Consider the following 19,488-nt stretch of genomic DNA (forward strand, 5'->3'; position numbering starts at 1 on the left):
TTGTATTTATTCTCTTTATATTAATTATGCATATACTGTTACACCTACTTGTTATCACTCCCATTAGAATGTGAGCTCCTGTATAGGAAAGATTTTATCCCCAGCATCTAGCACAGTGCTTGGAATTTAGTAGGTGCTTAATCAATGCTTATTGATGGATTGATTTGAAAACTGAAGATTTCAGTGACATTTTGATGGAAAAAAGGTTCCTTTCTCCATGGCATCATTTTCAAAATATGGGGATATGGATGTATTTTCCTTTCTTTCCTTTCTTACATTTTTTGACTTAAGTTACAGGGAGCACAAAATTCCCTGTGTTTAATACTTGTGTATATAGAGGAGTACTTCTTTTTATTTGTTCTCCAGCATGGTTCCCACTGCATCCAGGGCAATCCCCATGCTGATCTATATCTTTCCACTAGATCCATATGGCTCCAGAGGAGAGAGTGAGGCCAATAACTTTGCACAGCCCTCCCTCACTTAAATCCAACTCACTTGCATGTCATGGCATCTCCTCCCTGGTGTCATGGTCCTCTTCAAGAATGAAGGACAAACAGCAACAATAATAACAATAACAACCTGCAGCTTGGAAAGATGGAGAAGACCCACAGGACATACTGTATGATTCAACATCTCATGAGGACAAACGGGAATGCTGAATGACTTCAAGTTGATATTATAGGGGGAAAAGATAAAAAGAAAAGTGGGGGTGTTTTGCCTGGAGAACAGAAGGCTTAGGGTGAAATGTAGCTAAGGATTTTTTTAGGGTTGTTACATGGTTGAAAGATTAGATGTGCCTGATTTCACCTTAAAGGGTAGAACTAGAGACAAGAGGTGAAAATTTCAAGGGAGGCAAATTTTGGCTTGTTTCAAGGAAAAATAATTAGAGGTAGCCCAGAATGGAATTTTCTACTTTGAGCAGGAAGTACTGAGTTTCTGTGTACTGGATGTCTTCAAGCAAAAACTGAATGAATCAGATATGTTTTAGAAGAAACTTTTTCCCAGGTGTGGCTTGGACTAGATATCTTTAAGATCCTTTCAATGGTAATGCTTATTAATTTTGTAACTTCTCAACCCTTGATCTCCTTCATTCTTGCTCACTTGTAAGCAATATACCTCCCCCTTAAATGACACTCCCATAATTTCTTCTCATCTCTGATACCTACAGTAGTTGCCAATTAAAACTCATCATCACTGACTCTAAGGTCCTTAATAAGTTGCCTTCCCAATCTACAGCCAGTGTCTTATCTTCCAAAAACTCAAGTCAGGTAGAATTGCATCTATATTCCTCCTCTGTCTACCCCTTTCCTGATTCTGCCTCTGATATGGTACTTGTGATACCAAGTAACCTTTTGCTGGAGAGCTGGTACATTGCTTTCCTTGACTTCCTTCTCACAATATAAGGATATAGTGCTCTTTTTACTTTCTTATGTTTTGTTTAAAGCAACTGGGACCAGTAAATTGTCCATGTATAGTACCTGCTGGGTAAATAGGTACTGTGCTTCCTTTTATTTGTCCCAAATCTACTTCTTTCATTCTTCAAAATTATAGCAACACCATGTGATTCTGGTATTCTGGAATCTCGTGAGTGGGCCTGTGTTCACCAATGTCATAACTTCCTAGGCTTTAATATTATTTCAAGTTTTATCTTTCCCAGTTAGATGATTACTTTTTTTTTTTTCATTTTTCCTCATATGGAAGCTTCTCTACTCACTTGATCTCTGTAATTTCCCTTCTGGAGTAGGACTGTGTACTTATGTCTTTCTTTCTGGTTTTGTTCCTGCCATTACATACCTCTATCTATATTAATATCACATGACACATTATACAGTGCCAGATAAAACATAATACTCAGTTGTTTTCCAGTCATGCCCAACTCTTCATGACCTCATTTGGGGTTTTCTTGGCAGAGACACTGGAGGGGTTTGCCATTTCCTTCTCCAACTAATTTTACAGATGAGGAAACTGAGGCAAACAGCATTAAGTGAGGGTGCCCAGGGTCACAAAGCTAGTAAGTGTCCAAGACCAGATCTGAACTCGGGAAGATGAGTCTTCCTGACTCTAAGTGTAGTCTAACCACCGTACCACATTAAATATAATATTAATATGATGTAATATAAATTTGTAATACAATAGTTATATTTCATTATAATGATACATTTGTGTGTAATGTGTAACATGAATATTGTATTATGTATTATATAAATATAGGTAAATGTTTGTATTCTACAGGATACCATGAATATTGAGTGGCCAGATATGGAAAGAGACAGTTTAAATTGAGAGCTTAGATAACTCTTATAAAGAAACAGAGGGGGACAGCTAGGTAGCACAGTAGGTAGAGCATTGGCCTTAGAGTAAGGAGGACCTGAGTTCCAATCTGACCTCAGATACTTGACACTCACTGTGTGACGCTGGGCAAGTCACTTAACCCCAGTTGTCTTACCCAAATAAATAAATAATTAAACAAATAAATTATAGATTTATTAAATATTAAATTAAATATTAAATAAAATTATAAAATAAATTATAAATCAAATAAATAAATAAATACGTATATAAAATAGAGGAAAGAATATATGAACTGATAACTATTCTTGAAATTTAATTCACATATAAGCCATTCTTTCTGCTCAATATTGATGTTTTATCTAAGAAGTCCCTTCTAGATATGGTCATTCATTCTCAATATCTCTATAAGATACAGTTTGTTATATATGTAGCATATATTTGCATGCATTCTTTGTTAATATTAATAATAGCTAGCATTTATATAGCTGTTTAAGGTTTGAAAAGTGCTTTACAAATATTGTCTCATGTGATCATCACAAAAACCCTGGGAGGTATGTGCTGTTATTATCCTTATTTTATAGATGAGGAAACTGAAGCAGACAGAGGTTAAGTGCCTTGCCCAGGGTCTCCCAGCTAGAAAGTGTTTGAGGCTGGATTTGATCTTAGATCTTCCTGACTTCAGGTCCAGTGCTCTATCAACTGTTCCACTTAGCTGTCAAAAGTTTCAGGTTTTCACTGGTTTGTCCTGTTTTCCCCCCCCAAATTCCACAGTAATATCTTTAAGACTGACAATTGTGTCTATTAATTTCCATTACAATTCCCAGTAGTGATCTGCATGAGTGACTTTTCTTAATTGCATGGTGACTCTCTGCATATAGTGAATTTTAACTAACACAATAAATAACGGCATAGACTCTGGGAAAGGGGGTACGTTTTATTATAATGTAATGCAGAAGGCAGGATTTACTTTTTGGAGGCCGGTAATACCAAAAATCTGTCCTTTAGTAGGAACATGAATAGAAGGTGATGACTCTTTGCCCAGGTATTGACTATATAATTTGATCTGTTTCTGAAATTGGAAAATTGTGCAGCTGATGCCAGCTTCTTCCTACCTCCTTGTATGGTTAGTTGTTCAAATATATTTACTTATTGAATTTTGTTTTTATTTTCCCCCTATTGGGTTTGTTTGGCTGGCTTTTTTCCCCCTCTTTTTTAAAAGACACAATAGGTAGGTATAGTTTTTGTCTTGGATAAGACAATCAGTAGTGTTTATTGTGTACTTTTTAATGTATTCAAAGATATAGGAGACTTTGTGTAGAACTTGAAATGAGGACGAGGTGCGATCCCTTGAGTTGCCTTCCAAGAGCTTATACTCTGCTTATGAAGATTTACAAATATGGTGTAAAAAAAATGGTGCAAAGCATTATATAAGGAAGTACAAAGGATAGCCTGGCTATGTTCTCAGCCTTTAGTTATGATCCTGTTAAGGTCAAGAGGCAGGTGAATCCAACGATCAAAGTCTTCCTTAACTGCAAGTCTATGCTGTCTCCACTAAATCATATTACTTCAATGTCCACTTTCTCTGTGTTGAGAGATGGCTGTGTGATTGTCACGAAGTAGGCCGTGGGTTCTCAGAGAAAAAGAAATGGCCTTCAGACCCTTCCCAGGAAGATATTAATGGAAATGAAAATTAGGCTCTGGTCTTTATTATTTAGTCATTTTTCAGTCGTGTTCTACTCATTGTAACCCCATTTGGGGTTTTCTTAGCAAAAATGCTAGAATAGTTCATCATTTCCTTCTCCGATTTGTTTTATGGATGAGGAAACTGAGGCAAATAGGGTTAAGTGACTTGCCCAGGGTCACAAAGCTATTAGTGTCTGAGGCTGAACTCAGGTCTTCCTGCCTCCAGGCCTAGCACTCTATCCATTGTGTCTCCTAGATCCCCCTATGATTTTTAGTATCATAGAATTTAAATTGGAAAGAATCTTAGAGGCCACCTGATCCAATTCCCTCATTTTACAGGAAGGCCCAGGGAAGAAAAGGGTCATGCCTATGGCCACATAGGTCCTCTGACTCTACTCAGTCCATTAATCAGTCAAGAGCTCATTAGACTAATAAGGAATTCAGCCTCCTTTGTTAGTTGATAATGCTAAAGAACCTTTATGTGTCATGACACATCCCAAAGAGAGCTCCCTGAGGCTGTTCTGAGGGTTTTAATTAGCCATATAACTACCCCTTTGTGGAAGGTAAAAATATGACTTATTAACCAGAGGAGAAGGAAGTAGTGGCTGAAGCAGGTTAAAATGACCATCTTTACTCAGTGTCTAAATAAGATTGCCAATTGTTTTAGGAAAATAAGGGGAAAGGCAAAATGAGCTGTGGATCAGTAATACCCTAAGTTGTCCTGAGACTGAAGGCTACCATTGTGATCAAGTTGATGATGAATATCAGAAGACCAAAAATAGCAGAGATCTTGTATCTGGGTCATATGTCTTAGTAGGATTATGTTAGGTATCATTGTGGTCAAAGGAACTACCCTTTAGTCAGATCTCTGTGACTCTGAGGAACTGCCAGGGAGGAGAAAAAAAAGAGAAGAAAAAGTCAAATCATTAACTGATCAACTAATCTGCAGTGAAATGATGGAAGAACTCTTAGAAAAGGACTTGGAACCCATCAAATCTTTTGCTGTCTGAGAGTGAGCTTAGGAGTGGTCTCATCCTTCCTTCTACCAAACTACATATGCACTCTTATGAGAGAAGAATTAGGGGATCTGTGATAGCTTCCTTCAAACATTTGAAGGGCTGCCTGCTTGACTTAAGAGAGCAGAACCAGGAGCCTTGCAGGGGAGTTACAGATGTGTAGACTGAGGTTTGAAAAAAAAAAAAAGGACAACTTCCAAAATTATCGAGTAGGCTACTTGTGGAGGTGGTAGTATGTTATCCGTGAGTGGAAGACCTCATTGTTGGTATGGAATTTATTCCTTTTTGAAGATGGGCTGGATCAGATGGCCTCTGAGGATCATTCTAAATGATACTTTTTCTAGATAAATATCGACTGTCCTCTAGAATGGAAAGAACAGGTAAGAGGTTACCTACAGACTCACCTCAATTCCAACATTATCAAGGCTGGTACTTTAAAGTAAGAGAAACTTTATGAGTGTCTCTAATATAGGGGTGCTTCCTGAACAGCAAGTCAGACAGCTAGTATTGTGAGCTAGGCATAGGGGGTAGATTTGTGATTTCATTGGCTTAGGGAGCTCCCAGAAAGGAATTCTCTTTACGAGACCTGTCCAGTAGCTGCTTGCAACTTATATTAGAAAGTTGTCTCTGGCACAAAGAGATTATGTGATTTTCCTAAGGACATAGCACCAATATCTATCAGAAATGGAATTTTAACGGAGGTCTGCTTAGCTGTGAAGCCAACTCTCTGTTATAGTCTACTGCCTTTTACATGTGGGACAGAGTTAGAAATCTTCTAGATATTTTATATAACGCATTAGCAAGTTCATCCTTCTATCTGTCTGTTGTGCCAGGAAATGATCATTCCTTTCTTGATCATGGAGTCAGATATTTATTGAGGAAGGGAGGAATAATTAAAAAATAAGATTTCTTCTCCAAGTTAGCCGTTAATTTTATAGTTTTTAATATAGTCTGTGTTTAATCATTAATGCTAGTGAAGAGGAGTACCAATATTGGTTTTACAAAAAGGAATCAATAAATGGAGCATTTTATACAATCCTCCCCACCCCCAAAAGCAAATTGTTATTATTATAACCAAGAATTGCCACCTGGCATAATGGATGGAGTCTGGCTGACCTTGGGGAAAATCAGTTAGCCTCTCTCGAACTCAGTTTCTTCATGTGTCAGGACAGGGAGTTGGACTAGATGACCTCTGAGGTCCCTTTCATTTCTGAATCTATGAAATTCCCATTTTGGCTTCATGATTTTGGGCAAATCACTTAACCTCTCAGTACCCCAGGTAATGGTCGAAAACTGTAAGTTGCTGTATAGTTGCTGATCTGCTCTGGCAGAGAGAATTTTCTCCAAATCACAAGTTCGAACCATGCTGCCCTCGAATAACATATCAGCTTGCTGAGTGGCAGCCAGAGGCCATACTGGGTAGTGATGGAGAGGCTGGTCTACTTTCAAAACTAATCAAAGGCAGTTCATGACATGGAAAAGGCTCATGTGGATATATAATAATAAGATATTTAAGGTTTGCAAAAAGCTCTTGGAATGTGAGAGTTGGGAGGAATGTCAGCCACCTTCCAATCCATATGCGAAAGGACTCTCCCCTGTAATGTGAAAAATAGTTACGCAGACTGCACTTATGCCACCAAGGAAGGGACATCTACTACCTCTTCAGTTGCTTTCTCTCTCTGACTGGTTCCCTCTCTCTCTTACTCTCTCATTTCTGGCTCTACGTCGGTCTTTCTCTCCCTCTTTTCTTCTCTCTTCTCCCTTCTTTTGGCTCTCCCTCTTTTTGCTTTGGTTCTACCTTGCTATCTCTGTCCCTCTGTTTAAGTCACTCTGTCTCTGTCTCTCTCTGTCTCCCCTCCTTCCAAGTTCAAGTGGGTCATAATTCCAAATGCAGCATAAAGGATAAGGTATTAGACTTGGAGCCAGGAAGACCTGGATTCAAATCCTAATTCTGACACTCTCTGTGTGAACTTGGGCAAGTCATTTAGATGATTCTCTTAGCCTCAGTTTCTTTATGAGTAGCCCAAGGGGATTCTAGTAGGTGATGTCTGAAGTTTCTTCTTATTCTGTATCTATAATCCATGAAATATGTTCACAGCAAAAATATTTATTGTTGATTCATCCTATCCCTACCTATCTCCAATATTTAGTGAAATTTAGGCATGCTTTGTAGTTTGATATCACTGTTTTGTACTGGAAGAGAAATATGGATATTACTTAGTTCTTAATTTGGGGTCCATGAACTTTAATATATGCATATGTATATATATTTCAGTATAAATTGGTTTCCTTCAAAATCCTATATATGTTAAATTATGCTTTTTAAAACATTATTCTGAGGAGTCCATAGGCTTCACTTGACTACCAGTGGGGTCCATGATGCACAAAAAATTAAGAAGCGCAGTTTCATTAATAGAGCCAAGACTTCATCACACACACATACACATACACACACACACACATATATATATACATATATATATGTACACACGTACACACATACATACATGTGTGTGGGCATATACATGCTATACATGTATTTACACATATATGTACATGTATACACACATATGTATACACACATACACATTTTTATATGGATGCTACACTAAGGTTGGCTAGGTCGTCCAGTGGATAGAGTGCCAGGCCTGGAGTCAGGAAGACTCATCCCTCTGAGTTCGATTCAGACATTTACTAGCCATGTGACCTTGGGCAAGTTAACCCTGCTTGCTTCAGTTTCCTCGTCTGTAAATTGAACTGGAGAAAGATATGGCAAACTACTTCAGTGTGTCTTCCAAGAAAGCCCCAAATGGAGTCACAAACAATTGGACATGACTGAAACAACTGAACAAAATCTTAACACTAGAACTCTATTTCTTATCTCTCATTTTTGCTCCATTCGTCAGTAATTTTTTTTGGGGGGAGGTGGGAGGCTAGCCATTCAGACCCTTAATAGTGTCTTATTGGTTATTCTTTGCATGTGAGCCATCATTGGTCACGTTCTACAGCTTATTGTCTCCTTTGATCTTTGGGTGAGTTTCAGTATTGATCATCATCAAGGTGTCCTATAATTCTTAGTCATATAGCACTCCCTAGAGAATAATGATGCTTCTCCCTTTACTCTGCATAACTTCATGAAATCTTTCCAAGTTTCTCTGCAACTATCCCTTTCATCATTTCTTATAGCCCAATAGTATTCCATTATAATTATATATTGTATGTTCAGCACATTCATCAACAGATGTGAACACTCTTGTTTCTAGTTCTTTGCTACTACAGAAAACAGAGGCTCCAAATATTTTAGCATGCACACATCTGCTTTGTTTTTCTTTGTTCTCCATGTATTACTGGGTAAAAGGGTATGCGTGGTTTAGTCACTTTGAGGACATAGTTTCAGATTGTTTTCCAGAGTGTGAATTCACAGTTCTCCAGTCAGGGGAACAATTTATAATATAACAACATTATAAAGAATGACACAAGAAATTTGATTAACACACAAGATGGCCATGATTCCAGAAGACCCATGATGACACAAACGACTTAACTTGTGACAGAGAAGTGACAGACTCAGAGGATGGAATGAGACATATTTTTTGTCTGTCGTTGTTGTTTTGGTCACAGCCATTGTGGAAATTTATTTTCCTTTATTATTCATATTTATTACAAAGTCTTCCTCTACTTTTTCTCAATAGTGGAGCAGGGGAAGGAGGGAGAGATAATAGACTTTTTGTTAATTTAATTTTTATTAATTAAAAAATAAGTTGAAAAGAGAATATTGACATTTTAAAAATTAGATTTTTAAAAAAAAAATCATGAAGCATCTTGTGATCACTGGAAGAGCCGCATGATTTCCCAAGTGTACTCCGGTTTACTATCCTCTCTCTGTTCAATCCTGAGCCCAGATTATCATCCATGTGGGGTACCTGCCCAAGATATTTGTTCTAATTGATTAACTAGATGGAAAGGATTAAGGACCATTTGGGAGTTTTAACTGTTAAGTGGGTGGTCATAGCCAAATAATTCATCAAATAATTGCCAACCTGCTGGTCGTAAACTTCTGTGTACTTAGCAAGACTGGTCTTTGAAGAGTAGACAGAATCTATAACTGAAGCCATAATCAAAGTCTTTCCATCTTAGTAGAAGCTTTTGGATAAATATTAACTTTAATATTGAATTAACATCTTTTAAAAAGCCAATGAACACTAAATCACCTGTCTTATGTACCTAGCCACGTGGAATACAGTTCCTTTATAAATATTATGAGTGTTATCTTATAATGTGGGTGTTATCTTTGCCTCCACGATCACATGACTCAACTGTAAAAGTTTGCTTAATACCTGTTCCAGAAGAGATCAAACTTTTAAAATATCTCAGTTTGCTTAATTTATTTGATAAATTTTGGTAGAGGGACTTGACTCTGATTAACACTTAGCTAAATGATTTTTACATCATGATATTTGGATCTTCCAAATCACAATGAAGTACTTCCAAGTACTAAAAAAGAGTCTGTAGGCCCTAGCATATGTATGAGATATGAAAGTGTTTTTAATCTCTATTGGCTTAAAGGCTATGATTAAAAGATAATGAAAGTGATACATTTAACATAACCAAATTCAGAAGTAAAAAATGAGTATTTGGGGTCTGATTATAATGGTCAGTTTGATTATAGTATGTTAGTCTATTGACTTGGATGAGGAGAAAAATAAACTTGTCTTTGATTTATGGAAACAGTAGGCTACAAATACATAATTGTGTGTAATTACATTACTTGGGATTAGCTATGATAAATAAAATATGTTTCACACAGCTGTGCATTGTGTGTGTGTCTCTCAAGACAGAGACAGAGAGACAGAGAATACACAAGGGAAGGAAATGAGGAGAGAAGAGAGGTGAAGAATGACAGTAGTGTAGTGTCTCCTCTGGTCTGTTTCCCTAACTCCTGCTCACCTTGCTAGGGGTGGTTCTTCAGAGAGCATCTGACCACTCCACCCCTCAGGATTCTAGAGCATCATCCTAAGAGGATAAGATTCTCAAGTACTATTGCTCATGGAGCCCCATCTGGTGTATTCCCCACTGATCATCAAAAAGCCAGGCAGAGTTAATTAGCTGAGGTGGTATGGTAGAAACCAGAGACACGTTTTCACCTTTCAGACAAGGTCTCTTGGTAGAATGGACTCAGTGGGTCCAGAGGGTAAATTCAAAGTTTCTAAATTCTAGATACCCTTTTCAACCTTGATAGGGTCCTCTTGAATTTCTCCTTAGATACAGCTCTGTGCTGGAGTGCCGTAAGGAGCGTTTCTACTGTAGGGTTGTGCCTGTACTCAGTATGTTTGGATTATTATCTTCAGTGTATCTCAGTTACAATCACAAATATTGCCGTCATGTTCTGTTTCTGAGAAGACTGCTATTGACACTAATGAGAAATTCAGAGTTGGAAAAATTGGCCTTCTGAGGTTCACAAAGTTAATTCTCTAGTCATTGGGTAGGTGGGTGGGGTCACTCCCCCTTCCCCTTTCTGCCCTCTAATATAGGTACAAAAGAGTCTGTCTCTTCTAGATGTTCTGGAAGCTTAACTGCCTTTCTGCTTATATTTCTCTTCTGACATATAAAGGTCCAGAAGGGTGTCTAATTCTTTCTACCCTCGGTAGCAATAGTTGATTTCATCCAGTAGTTTGAAGTAATTCAATGCTGTGAAATTCGTTAAAGACTTGTTTGCATATATCAGATTACTCACTGTCTCAAAGGAGAGGGAGAGGGGGGAGAGGGATAAAATCTGAAACTCAAAACTTTAAAAATATGTTTAAAATTGCTTGAACATGTAATTGGGGAGAAACAAAAGATAATATTTTTTTTAAAAAAGACTTGTTTGTACCTAGTTTATGCCTTGATTAATTGATTAATTAGTAGATGGAAGTTGGGAAGGGAGGAAGGACAGAAGAGAGCAAAGGAAGGAAACTAGAAGGTAGAAAAAAACAAAGGAAAGAAATTAGAAAGAATAGAAGAAGAACCGAGTAAAAGAAGGAACAAAAGTACATGTAACCAGGTCATAGCATTTATATCTAGAAGAGACCTTCAGAATACTCTGCTGTCACCTTCTTGTCTTACAGGTGAGGAAACTGAGCACTTACATGATGAGGGCAGTTGTTCAAGAGTACCGGGAATAAATCAATTTAACTTTATTTTTTACAAATAAAAAGAAAAAGTAGGGTTGGGAGGGGCATGTTGTCCTGCTTAGAATGGGGAATGAGCATGCATGAGGGAGGATAAAGAGTGCTCATTTTAGGTTTAGAGCATCCAAGTGTGAATTCTGGCTATTCTGTTTACTGTTTTGAACAAGGCACTTAATCACAATTCTCAGCTGTAAAATTACCTCTAAAGATCTCTCCCAGATTGAGATCTATGATTCAAACATGTATCCCACTTCTCATTTCACTTTTATTTCCATGTGGTTTTCATATAATTGGCATTTCAGGACAAAACACTTCATTGCTGAAAAGATACTTTGAATTGATTTAGCTTAATTTTGGGAAGGAGCAGCAGGAATAAGAATGGCTAGGCGTGATAGGGTACCTTGCTTTGGCAAGGATCATTGGGACCAACATAAATTTTGTTGTTAGTTAGAATAGCTTCAGACCTAATTATATCTCCACTGACATATGAATATAAGTTGATGTTCAAATTAATATAGTGATGGGAACAATCACTTAACATTTCAGTGCCACAGGAGACACTTTAGGAATGAATACTGCAGAATAGTTGCCTATTATGATTGGTGAAGGGAGTTTCCTTACCTGGCAGTTTTCTATACTAATGAAATAATGTTTGGACCAAAAGAAATTGACATTCTAATAAACTAAATATAAATATCAGTTTAAGTATAGGATACATGCCTTTCCAAAACATGCATCATACCAGAATCTTTAGGCTTCATATTTAATTTGTCCACAGAATCTGAATAGTATTATTATTTGAATATTTCAGCATTTTATTACTGTATTACTATATTACTTTCCAGACTTCATATTTTAGGAGAGGTTATATATATATTTTTTTTAATTTTGGCATAGTTTTTTTATTTTAGTTTTTTTTTTCAGTTCTATTCTCTCTTTCCCTCCCCCCCATCCATTGAGAAAGCAACAAAAACAAAACCAATTACCAGTATGCATTGTCATACAACACTAATTTATGCCTGTTCAAAAGAAAAGAAAAATAAAAAAAGGAAAGAAAATATACTTTAGGTTGTACTCTAAATTTATCTGTTCTTTTTATTTTATTTTATTTATGGCATAGAACAAGCTTTTCCATAACAATAAAATTTTTAAAAAGTTTTCTATTTGGAGATAGATAATGTCTTTCATCCTGAGACCTTTGAAATAGTGATGGGTCGTTGAGTTCATTAGACTTTTTGAGTCTTCTAAAAATTGATTATCTTTGTAATATTGTTGTTATTGTATAAATTGTCCTCCTGGTTCTGCTCATGTAACTCTGCATAAATTTATACATCTTGTTTTCTGAAACCATCCCCTTTATCATTTCTTACAGTACAATAGTATTCTGTCATATTCATATACCATAGTTTGTTCATCCATTCCTCAATTTATGGGCATCCCCTCTGTTTCCAGTTCTTTGCCACCACAAAATGAGTTGTTATGAATATTTTCGTACATTTTCCTCATTTTTTGAACTCTTTGGCATACCCCTAGTAGTGTTATTGCAGAGTCGATGAATATAGACAATTTAATAGCATTTCAGGTGTAGTTTCAAATTGCTTTCTGTAATAGTTGGACTAGTTCCCAGCAGTGTATCTGTTTTTCTACTTCCCCTCCAACGTTTGTCATTTTCCTTTTTTGTCATCATAGCCAATCTGATGGTCTGTGAAGTGGTACTTCATATTGGTTTTGATTAGCATTTATCTAATTATTGGTGATTTAGAACATTTTTAATATAACTATTGGTCACTTTGATTTCTTCTTCTGAAATTTTTTATTTATATATTTTGACCATTTGTCAATTAAGGAATGATACTTATTCTTAAAATTTTGCCTAAATTTCTTACATATTTTAGAAATGAGATCCTTACCTGAGAAAGTTACTACAAATAATTTTCCTCCAGTTTTCTGCCTTCATTCTAATTTTAGCAGTATTGGTTTTGCTCATGGAAAAACTTCAAAGTTTTATATAATCCAAATTATCCATCTTACTTCCCATGACCATCTCTATGTATTGCTTAGTCATGAATTTTCCCCCTGTACATAGATTTGACAGGTAACTTCTGCTCTACTAATTGCTTATGATATCACCCTATATGTCTACATCGTGTATCCATTTTGAGCTTCTCTTTGTATGCTATGTGAGATGATGTTTTATGCCTAATGTCTTTCATATTCCTTTCCCTTTTTACCAATGGTTATTGTCCTAATAATTGAGATCTTTGAATTTATCAAATATTAGGCTACTTTGTTTATTTTCTTCTAAATATTGTGAGCCTAATCTCTTCCATTGATCAACTATTCTACTTCTTAACCAGTACCTAATTGTTTTGATGATTACAGCTTTGTAGTACAGTTTGGTATTTAGTATTACCAGGCCCCTTTCCTTCACTCTTTTTTCCATTCATTTCTTAATATTCTTGACCTTTTTTCCCCTCCCAAATGAATTTTAATATTTTTTTCTAGCTTTATAGAGTAATTGTTCCTTAGTTTGATCAGTTGTTGGTTGTGAGGGAGAGGGTAGGGGAGAGATCTGAACTTGTAATCGCATCACTATGGGCAAGGAACTCCTGATGTGGAAACTTCCTTCACTGATGTGGCTAGCAATCCTTTTGTAACTTAAAGTCCTGGAGAATTATATGGGGGCCTTCTGGAGTTCAGTATTTGTTTGTGTTCACACATAACTAGTATGTGTCAGAGGCAGGAGTTGAAACCAGATCTCAATGACTCACATCTGGTCCTCTGCCCTCTCTCTCCATTATGTTGCTTCTCTTGTGGTTTCTTGTCCATGATTAAAAATATAACATTTGATTTCCTTTACATATGAACTTTTATCTGAAAAGGTTATGCTGGTCAATGTGTACGTAGGAAACAGGGACTTCCAATTTTTTACCTTTCTATTACATGTTTTGTGCCAGGAGATTAAAATCATTTCTCACTGTTGCCATGGCAAAAGTGTTTACGTGGAAATTCTCAGCAATCAAAGTTCTTACTCAGTACCCCCTGGGAAGTGATTGGCGTGGGTTCTTGGCAAACAGAAAAAAAGAATATCGATGTAGTTAATTGTGATTGCAGGTGGGTGGGTGGGGGAGGTTCTTTAAATATGATAACTTTCTGTTTAGTTGAAAAAAAAGTTTTTATTTTTGCCATGATAGATTTAGAAAGGTCTTTTTAGATGCCTTTTGTTTAGAGAGTTTGGAATTTAATTGAAGCATGGGTGAGTGTGTGTGTGTGTGTGTGTGTGTGTGTGTGTGTGTGTGTGTGTGTGTGTGTAATACATCTCTTACATGCATACAAACTTTTTTTTTTTGTGGGGAGAAAGGGTGGTCTGTGAATTTACTGGTATAAGAGACTCCTGTCATGGAAATTGCTCTTATTACTACTGATCTATAATTGTCCTTCAGCTTACCCTGCTAGAGAGTTGCTGAGCATTGAGAGGTTTGCTGACTTCCCTCTGGTCACACAGCAAGGCTCCGTCCAAGGCTGGACTTTAACTGTATCATCTTTTTGTTTTCAAGCCAGCTTTTTCTATCTACTATTGCATGTTGCCTCTCATACACATTTTTAATGATTTTTACACACATTTTTAACATATTGTCTGTGGATAGACAGGCACCAGGAGGGGAAGCTGGGGTAAGAGTTCACTTTTTCTTAGAACTTCCTGCAGCAGATTTCTCTGCTGTGAGATGTTTGTGGAGCCAATGACCCTCCTGAATATTTCCCTTCATTGAAAAAAAGAATTGACTCCTCCTTTTACTTTTTACTGGTATGCTAGAAAGCCACATGTTCCAAACTCTGGAAAAACTCTTCATTCAAGCTAATTCAGTCCTTATATACAGGACCAAGGATGTGTAACAAAATCTTACTTCTTATATGGTGTCATCCATATAACATTCAAACTTCATCCAATAACTTTCACAGACTTTGCAAAACAGTCTAAGATTTTTGATTGATTAAAAGATGTTCTCACTCAGCTAAGGCATCAGAGCTAAAATGGGGCAGGGCAGCTTTCAAGCCCGCCTTTAAATATCTTATATTTTTGCAGTGTTTTTAAGCTTTACAAAACATTTTTATCGCAATAGCTCTGTGGGGTAGGTAGGTAGGGAGTATGCATTTGTATTATATGAACTGATACTGGAAGCATGGAATCTTTTAAACAAACAAAATGAATACAGATTTATTGAAAACCATTTTTAATTGCTATTTCTCTGTTAAATGTACCAGTCTTGAACTGTGAAGAAAATAAGAGCTATTTTTATCCATTAACATTTTTAATTAATCTCATTGCAGGGGAAGCCTGTGGGAACACCAGATGCTGGGGCTTACTTCCGCGTGCTCTGGGAGCATGGAGTGGCAGCCTTGTTTACAGCACCAACTGCAATTAGAGCCATTCGTCAGCAGGACCCTAGGGCAGCTCTGGGGAAGCAGTACACTTTGACAAGGTGAAGTGAGGATACTGGGACAAGTCACAGTCAAAACCAAGATCTGAAGCAATGAGAGAGTTATGTTCTGGGGAGCTTGAGTACCTCTATGGGTTGGAGCTAAAATAGTCTGAATATTCTAAGGATTGACTACCCAAGACATAGCTTTAAAATAGAAGAGCATAGTATGGATATCAAAATGTTTTATGGGGTTGCTTCATCCAAAATTACCCCTTGATATAATGTCGTTTCAACAAGAGTTGAAAGTTAGTGGGAATAGGGGAAGGCTTTCTCTTTCACAAAAAGAAACTCTCTGCTGTTTGGACTGTGACTGGCTTTGGCAGTTGGGGAGGGAGAAGGAATCAGACCTATGATTTCATCATAGAATCATAGGTTTTGATAATTGTAAGGGATCTCAGAGACCACCTAGTCCAAACCAGATACAAAAGGATTTCCCATTTTAACATAACCAAGTAATCACCTGGCCCCTGCTTAAAGAGCTCCAAGAAAGGAGATCCACCACTTCTTGAGGCAGTCCATTCCACTTTGGGACAGCCCTAATTGGGAGGTAGTTTGCTTCCATATAACTTCCATCCATTGCTGCTGGTCCTAGAACAAGTCTAGACAGGTTTCCATGTGATAGCCCTTCAGATACATGATGAGAGCTATCAAATTCCCCACCCCCTGAGTCTTGCCTTCCCCAAGATGAACTCGCCCCATGCTTTTGACTGATCCTTATGTGACAAAGCCTCAAAGCCTGTCATCATCCTGATTGTCCTTCTCTGGACCGTCCCCTGCTTATCAATATCATTCTTAAGTGAAACAACGTCTGAACTGTACTTGGGAATCTGAGCTCCCACCAATGCAAATCAGTAACAGGAAGGAAGGGAGGAGAGGACAAGGAAGGAAGGAAGGAGGGAAGGACAGAGGGAGGAAAGAAAGAAAGAAAGGAAGAAAGGAAGAAGGGAGGAAGAAGAAAGAAAGGAAGGAAGAAAGAAAAGAAGAAAGAAAGAAAGAAAGAAAGAAAGAAAGAAAGAAAGAAAGAAAGAAAGAAGGAAGGAAGAAAGAAAGAAAGAAAGAAAGAAAGAAGAAAGAAAGAAAGAAAGAAAGAAAGAAGCAAGGAAGGAAGCATTTGTTAAGTACTAGAGGCTATCCAGTGTGCTAAGCCCTTTAAAAACATCTCATTTGATGCTCACAACCATCCTGGGAGGTAGGTACTACTATCATCGCTCTCATACAATTGAGAGGGGCAGATAAATGGCAAAGTGTGCAGAGTGCTGGGCCTGGAGTCAGGAAGACTCATCTTCCTGAGTTCAAATCTGGGTTCAGAAACTTACTAGCTGTGTTTCCTTGAGCAAGTCACTTTGCCCTGTTTACCTTATTTTCCTTATCTGTAAAATGAGCTGGAGAAGAAAATGACAAACCACTCCAGTATCCTTGCCAAGAAAACCCCAAATGGGCTCACAGAGAATTGGACACTGCTGAAACAATAAAAAAGACAAAGAAGGTCCCAACCTGCATTATGGAGGGAACTTCCTCGCCTGGAAGTTTCTTACAGCAGTAAAATCACAAGTCCAGTCCCCATCCTTACTCCATGAAAAAAGATGATAAGAATGATGTAAGGTGAAGAACAGAGACAACAATGAATGTTTATATAGCGCCTTAAGGTTTGCAGAGCTCTTTACCTAAGGGGTTCATTGACTTGCCTAGAGTCACACAGCCAGTATGTGTCAGAGACAGTCTTGAATCCTCATTTTCCTGACTCTGATGGCCCTGGAGGAGAGAGTAGGGCTGATGACTTTGCACAGCTCTGCCTCCCTTAAATCCAGGTCACTTGTAAGCCAAGACATCGCCCTCCTGATGTCATTGGTCATCTTTGAGAATGAAGGACCAATAATAACAGAAATCCTAGATTATAGGTTTTATCCGCTGTTCTGTACAGCTTCTCTTTCAATGAGAGGTCCCCACTGTGCATATATACATATGTGTGTGCATGTGTGTATATATGTATGTGTGTATACATATACATGTGTAAAATATATCTTTGTAGGTTTTGAAATTTCAATGGTAATTTGCACAGGGAGATTATTATTTGACTTAATATATTTAAATAAAGTACTGAAAGTCATTATAAAATTATGAAAATTCACTGGAAGAAGACTATTGCCTATAAAGCAGGATCAGATTGCCTTTTCTTTTCTAACTATATTCCTGCATATATTGATTATCTTTATGTTACTTTAGAAACTGATTTCCCCATACATTTCAGTTTAATAATATGTACATTGAAGAGTAATTATAGCTGTTTATATCTTCAAAGCACTTCCCAAACTTCGGTTCTCATAGCATCTCTTTGAAGTCGGTTACTCATATCAGAAAATGAGATATAGAGAATCCAATAACCATCTCATGTCAGAAAGATAGTCCCTGAATGAAATGATCTTTTAAATTGCAGACCAAAGATTAGAATATTTGTCAGCTCTTTCCTAAAGAAGGGAGGTTGGAATAGTGTTTTTTGAGGGAATAATATGGGGTATTTTGGTGGTTCTGTGATATTATCAGGGCATTTGGGAAATATTCATTTTGAGTGGTGGAGTGAAGCAAGTCTGAATGAATCTACTGACGGTCAGAGAAGAATCACGCAATCAGATTTAGATCTCAAAGGGATAAGTGAGTTATCTAAGATCACATTGTTAGTACGTGGCTAGCCAAGATTTGAACACAGGTCCTTCTCTTCTAAATCTAATGCTCTTTTCACCGAGCCAACGCACAACCATTAAATATTAACTCCAATATTAAACACCTTAGCATCCTCTCAAATCTCCTTTCCCTTAATAGGTCACTATTTTCCGTCCTCCCTTTTAGCCCCCAAAATCTAGTTGTTCTCAGTGAATTTTTGCTAAAGACCTATTTTAGTATGGCTAGTTTGTATACCATCAGAAAGCTGTATTGGCTCCTCTGATTCACTCTTATTTACCCATGAACACACCCTATGTCTAGTGGAGTAGGTTAAGATAAACATCCAGGGAAGTGAAGTCATCCCATCTGATGAACAGTATTGTTTTCCTCTGTGTTGATTTATAATTTCTATTATTTATAGATAATACCTCCCCTCCCCCCATCAAAGGGTATCCTTTGCAAAAGCAGGGTCTGTGTCAACTACATAGTTTATACACAAGCATTTCCTAAATGAACACTACGTTGATGTGATTTTGTTGCCATTGTTTAGTCATTTCAGCCGCGTCCAACTCTTTGTGATCTATTTTGGTGGGTTTTCTTGGCAGAGGTAGTGGGAGTGATTTGCCATTTCCTTCTCCAGTTCATTTTGCAGATAAAGAAACTGAGTCAAACAAAGTTATGACTTACCCAGACTTACACAGCCACTAAGTGTCTGAGACTGGATGTGAACTCGTGAAAATGAGTCTTCTGATTCTAAAACCCAGTGCTCTATCCACTGTGCCACCTAGCTTCTCCCATAATATTAATTACAGTACTCCAATTATGGAATTGTAATGGGATGATGGAGCCAGAAAGGTGGAATGAACCTCAAATCATTATCTGTGCTGACCTCTCCCTGCCTTCATTTCTGAGAAAATCCAACACCTAAATTGTGATCTTATTTCTAATAATCTTTAAGGATGAAGATGAAAAACAGCATCATGATCTAAGATACTTAAAAAATTTTATCTTAGAGGCAGCCAAATGGTGTGCTGGATAGAGCAGCAGCCCTGGAGTCAGGAAAACCTAAGTTCAAATCCCACCTCAGACACTTGGTAGCTGTGTGACCCTGGGCAAGTCACTTAACCCCAATTACCTCAAAAAAAATTAATCTTACTGTATTTGTAAGAGAAAGTGTGATATAGAGGT

At 37.3% G+C, this 19,488-nt stretch overlaps 1 protein-coding gene across 1 annotated transcript in view; it reads left to right on the plus strand.

Moving 5' to 3' along the window:
- Positions 1 to 19,488, plus strand: part of ACSS3 (acyl-CoA synthetase short chain family member 3) — a 231,567-nt gene that overhangs the window by 120,806 nt on the left and 91,273 nt on the right. The window contains exon 8 of the mRNA XM_020993467.2: positions 15,491 to 15,642. Within this exon, the coding sequence (XP_020849126.1) occupies positions 15,491 to 15,642 (152 nt within the window). The remainder of the gene's footprint in view (positions 1 to 15,490; positions 15,643 to 19,488) is intronic.

Source organism: Phascolarctos cinereus, unplaced genomic scaffold, assembly GCF_003287225.1.
Source record: "Phascolarctos cinereus isolate Bilbo 61053 unplaced genomic scaffold, phaCin_HiC Scaffold_1;HRSCAF=81, whole genome shotgun sequence".
Taxonomy (NCBI): domain Eukaryota; kingdom Metazoa; phylum Chordata; class Mammalia; order Diprotodontia; family Phascolarctidae; genus Phascolarctos; species Phascolarctos cinereus.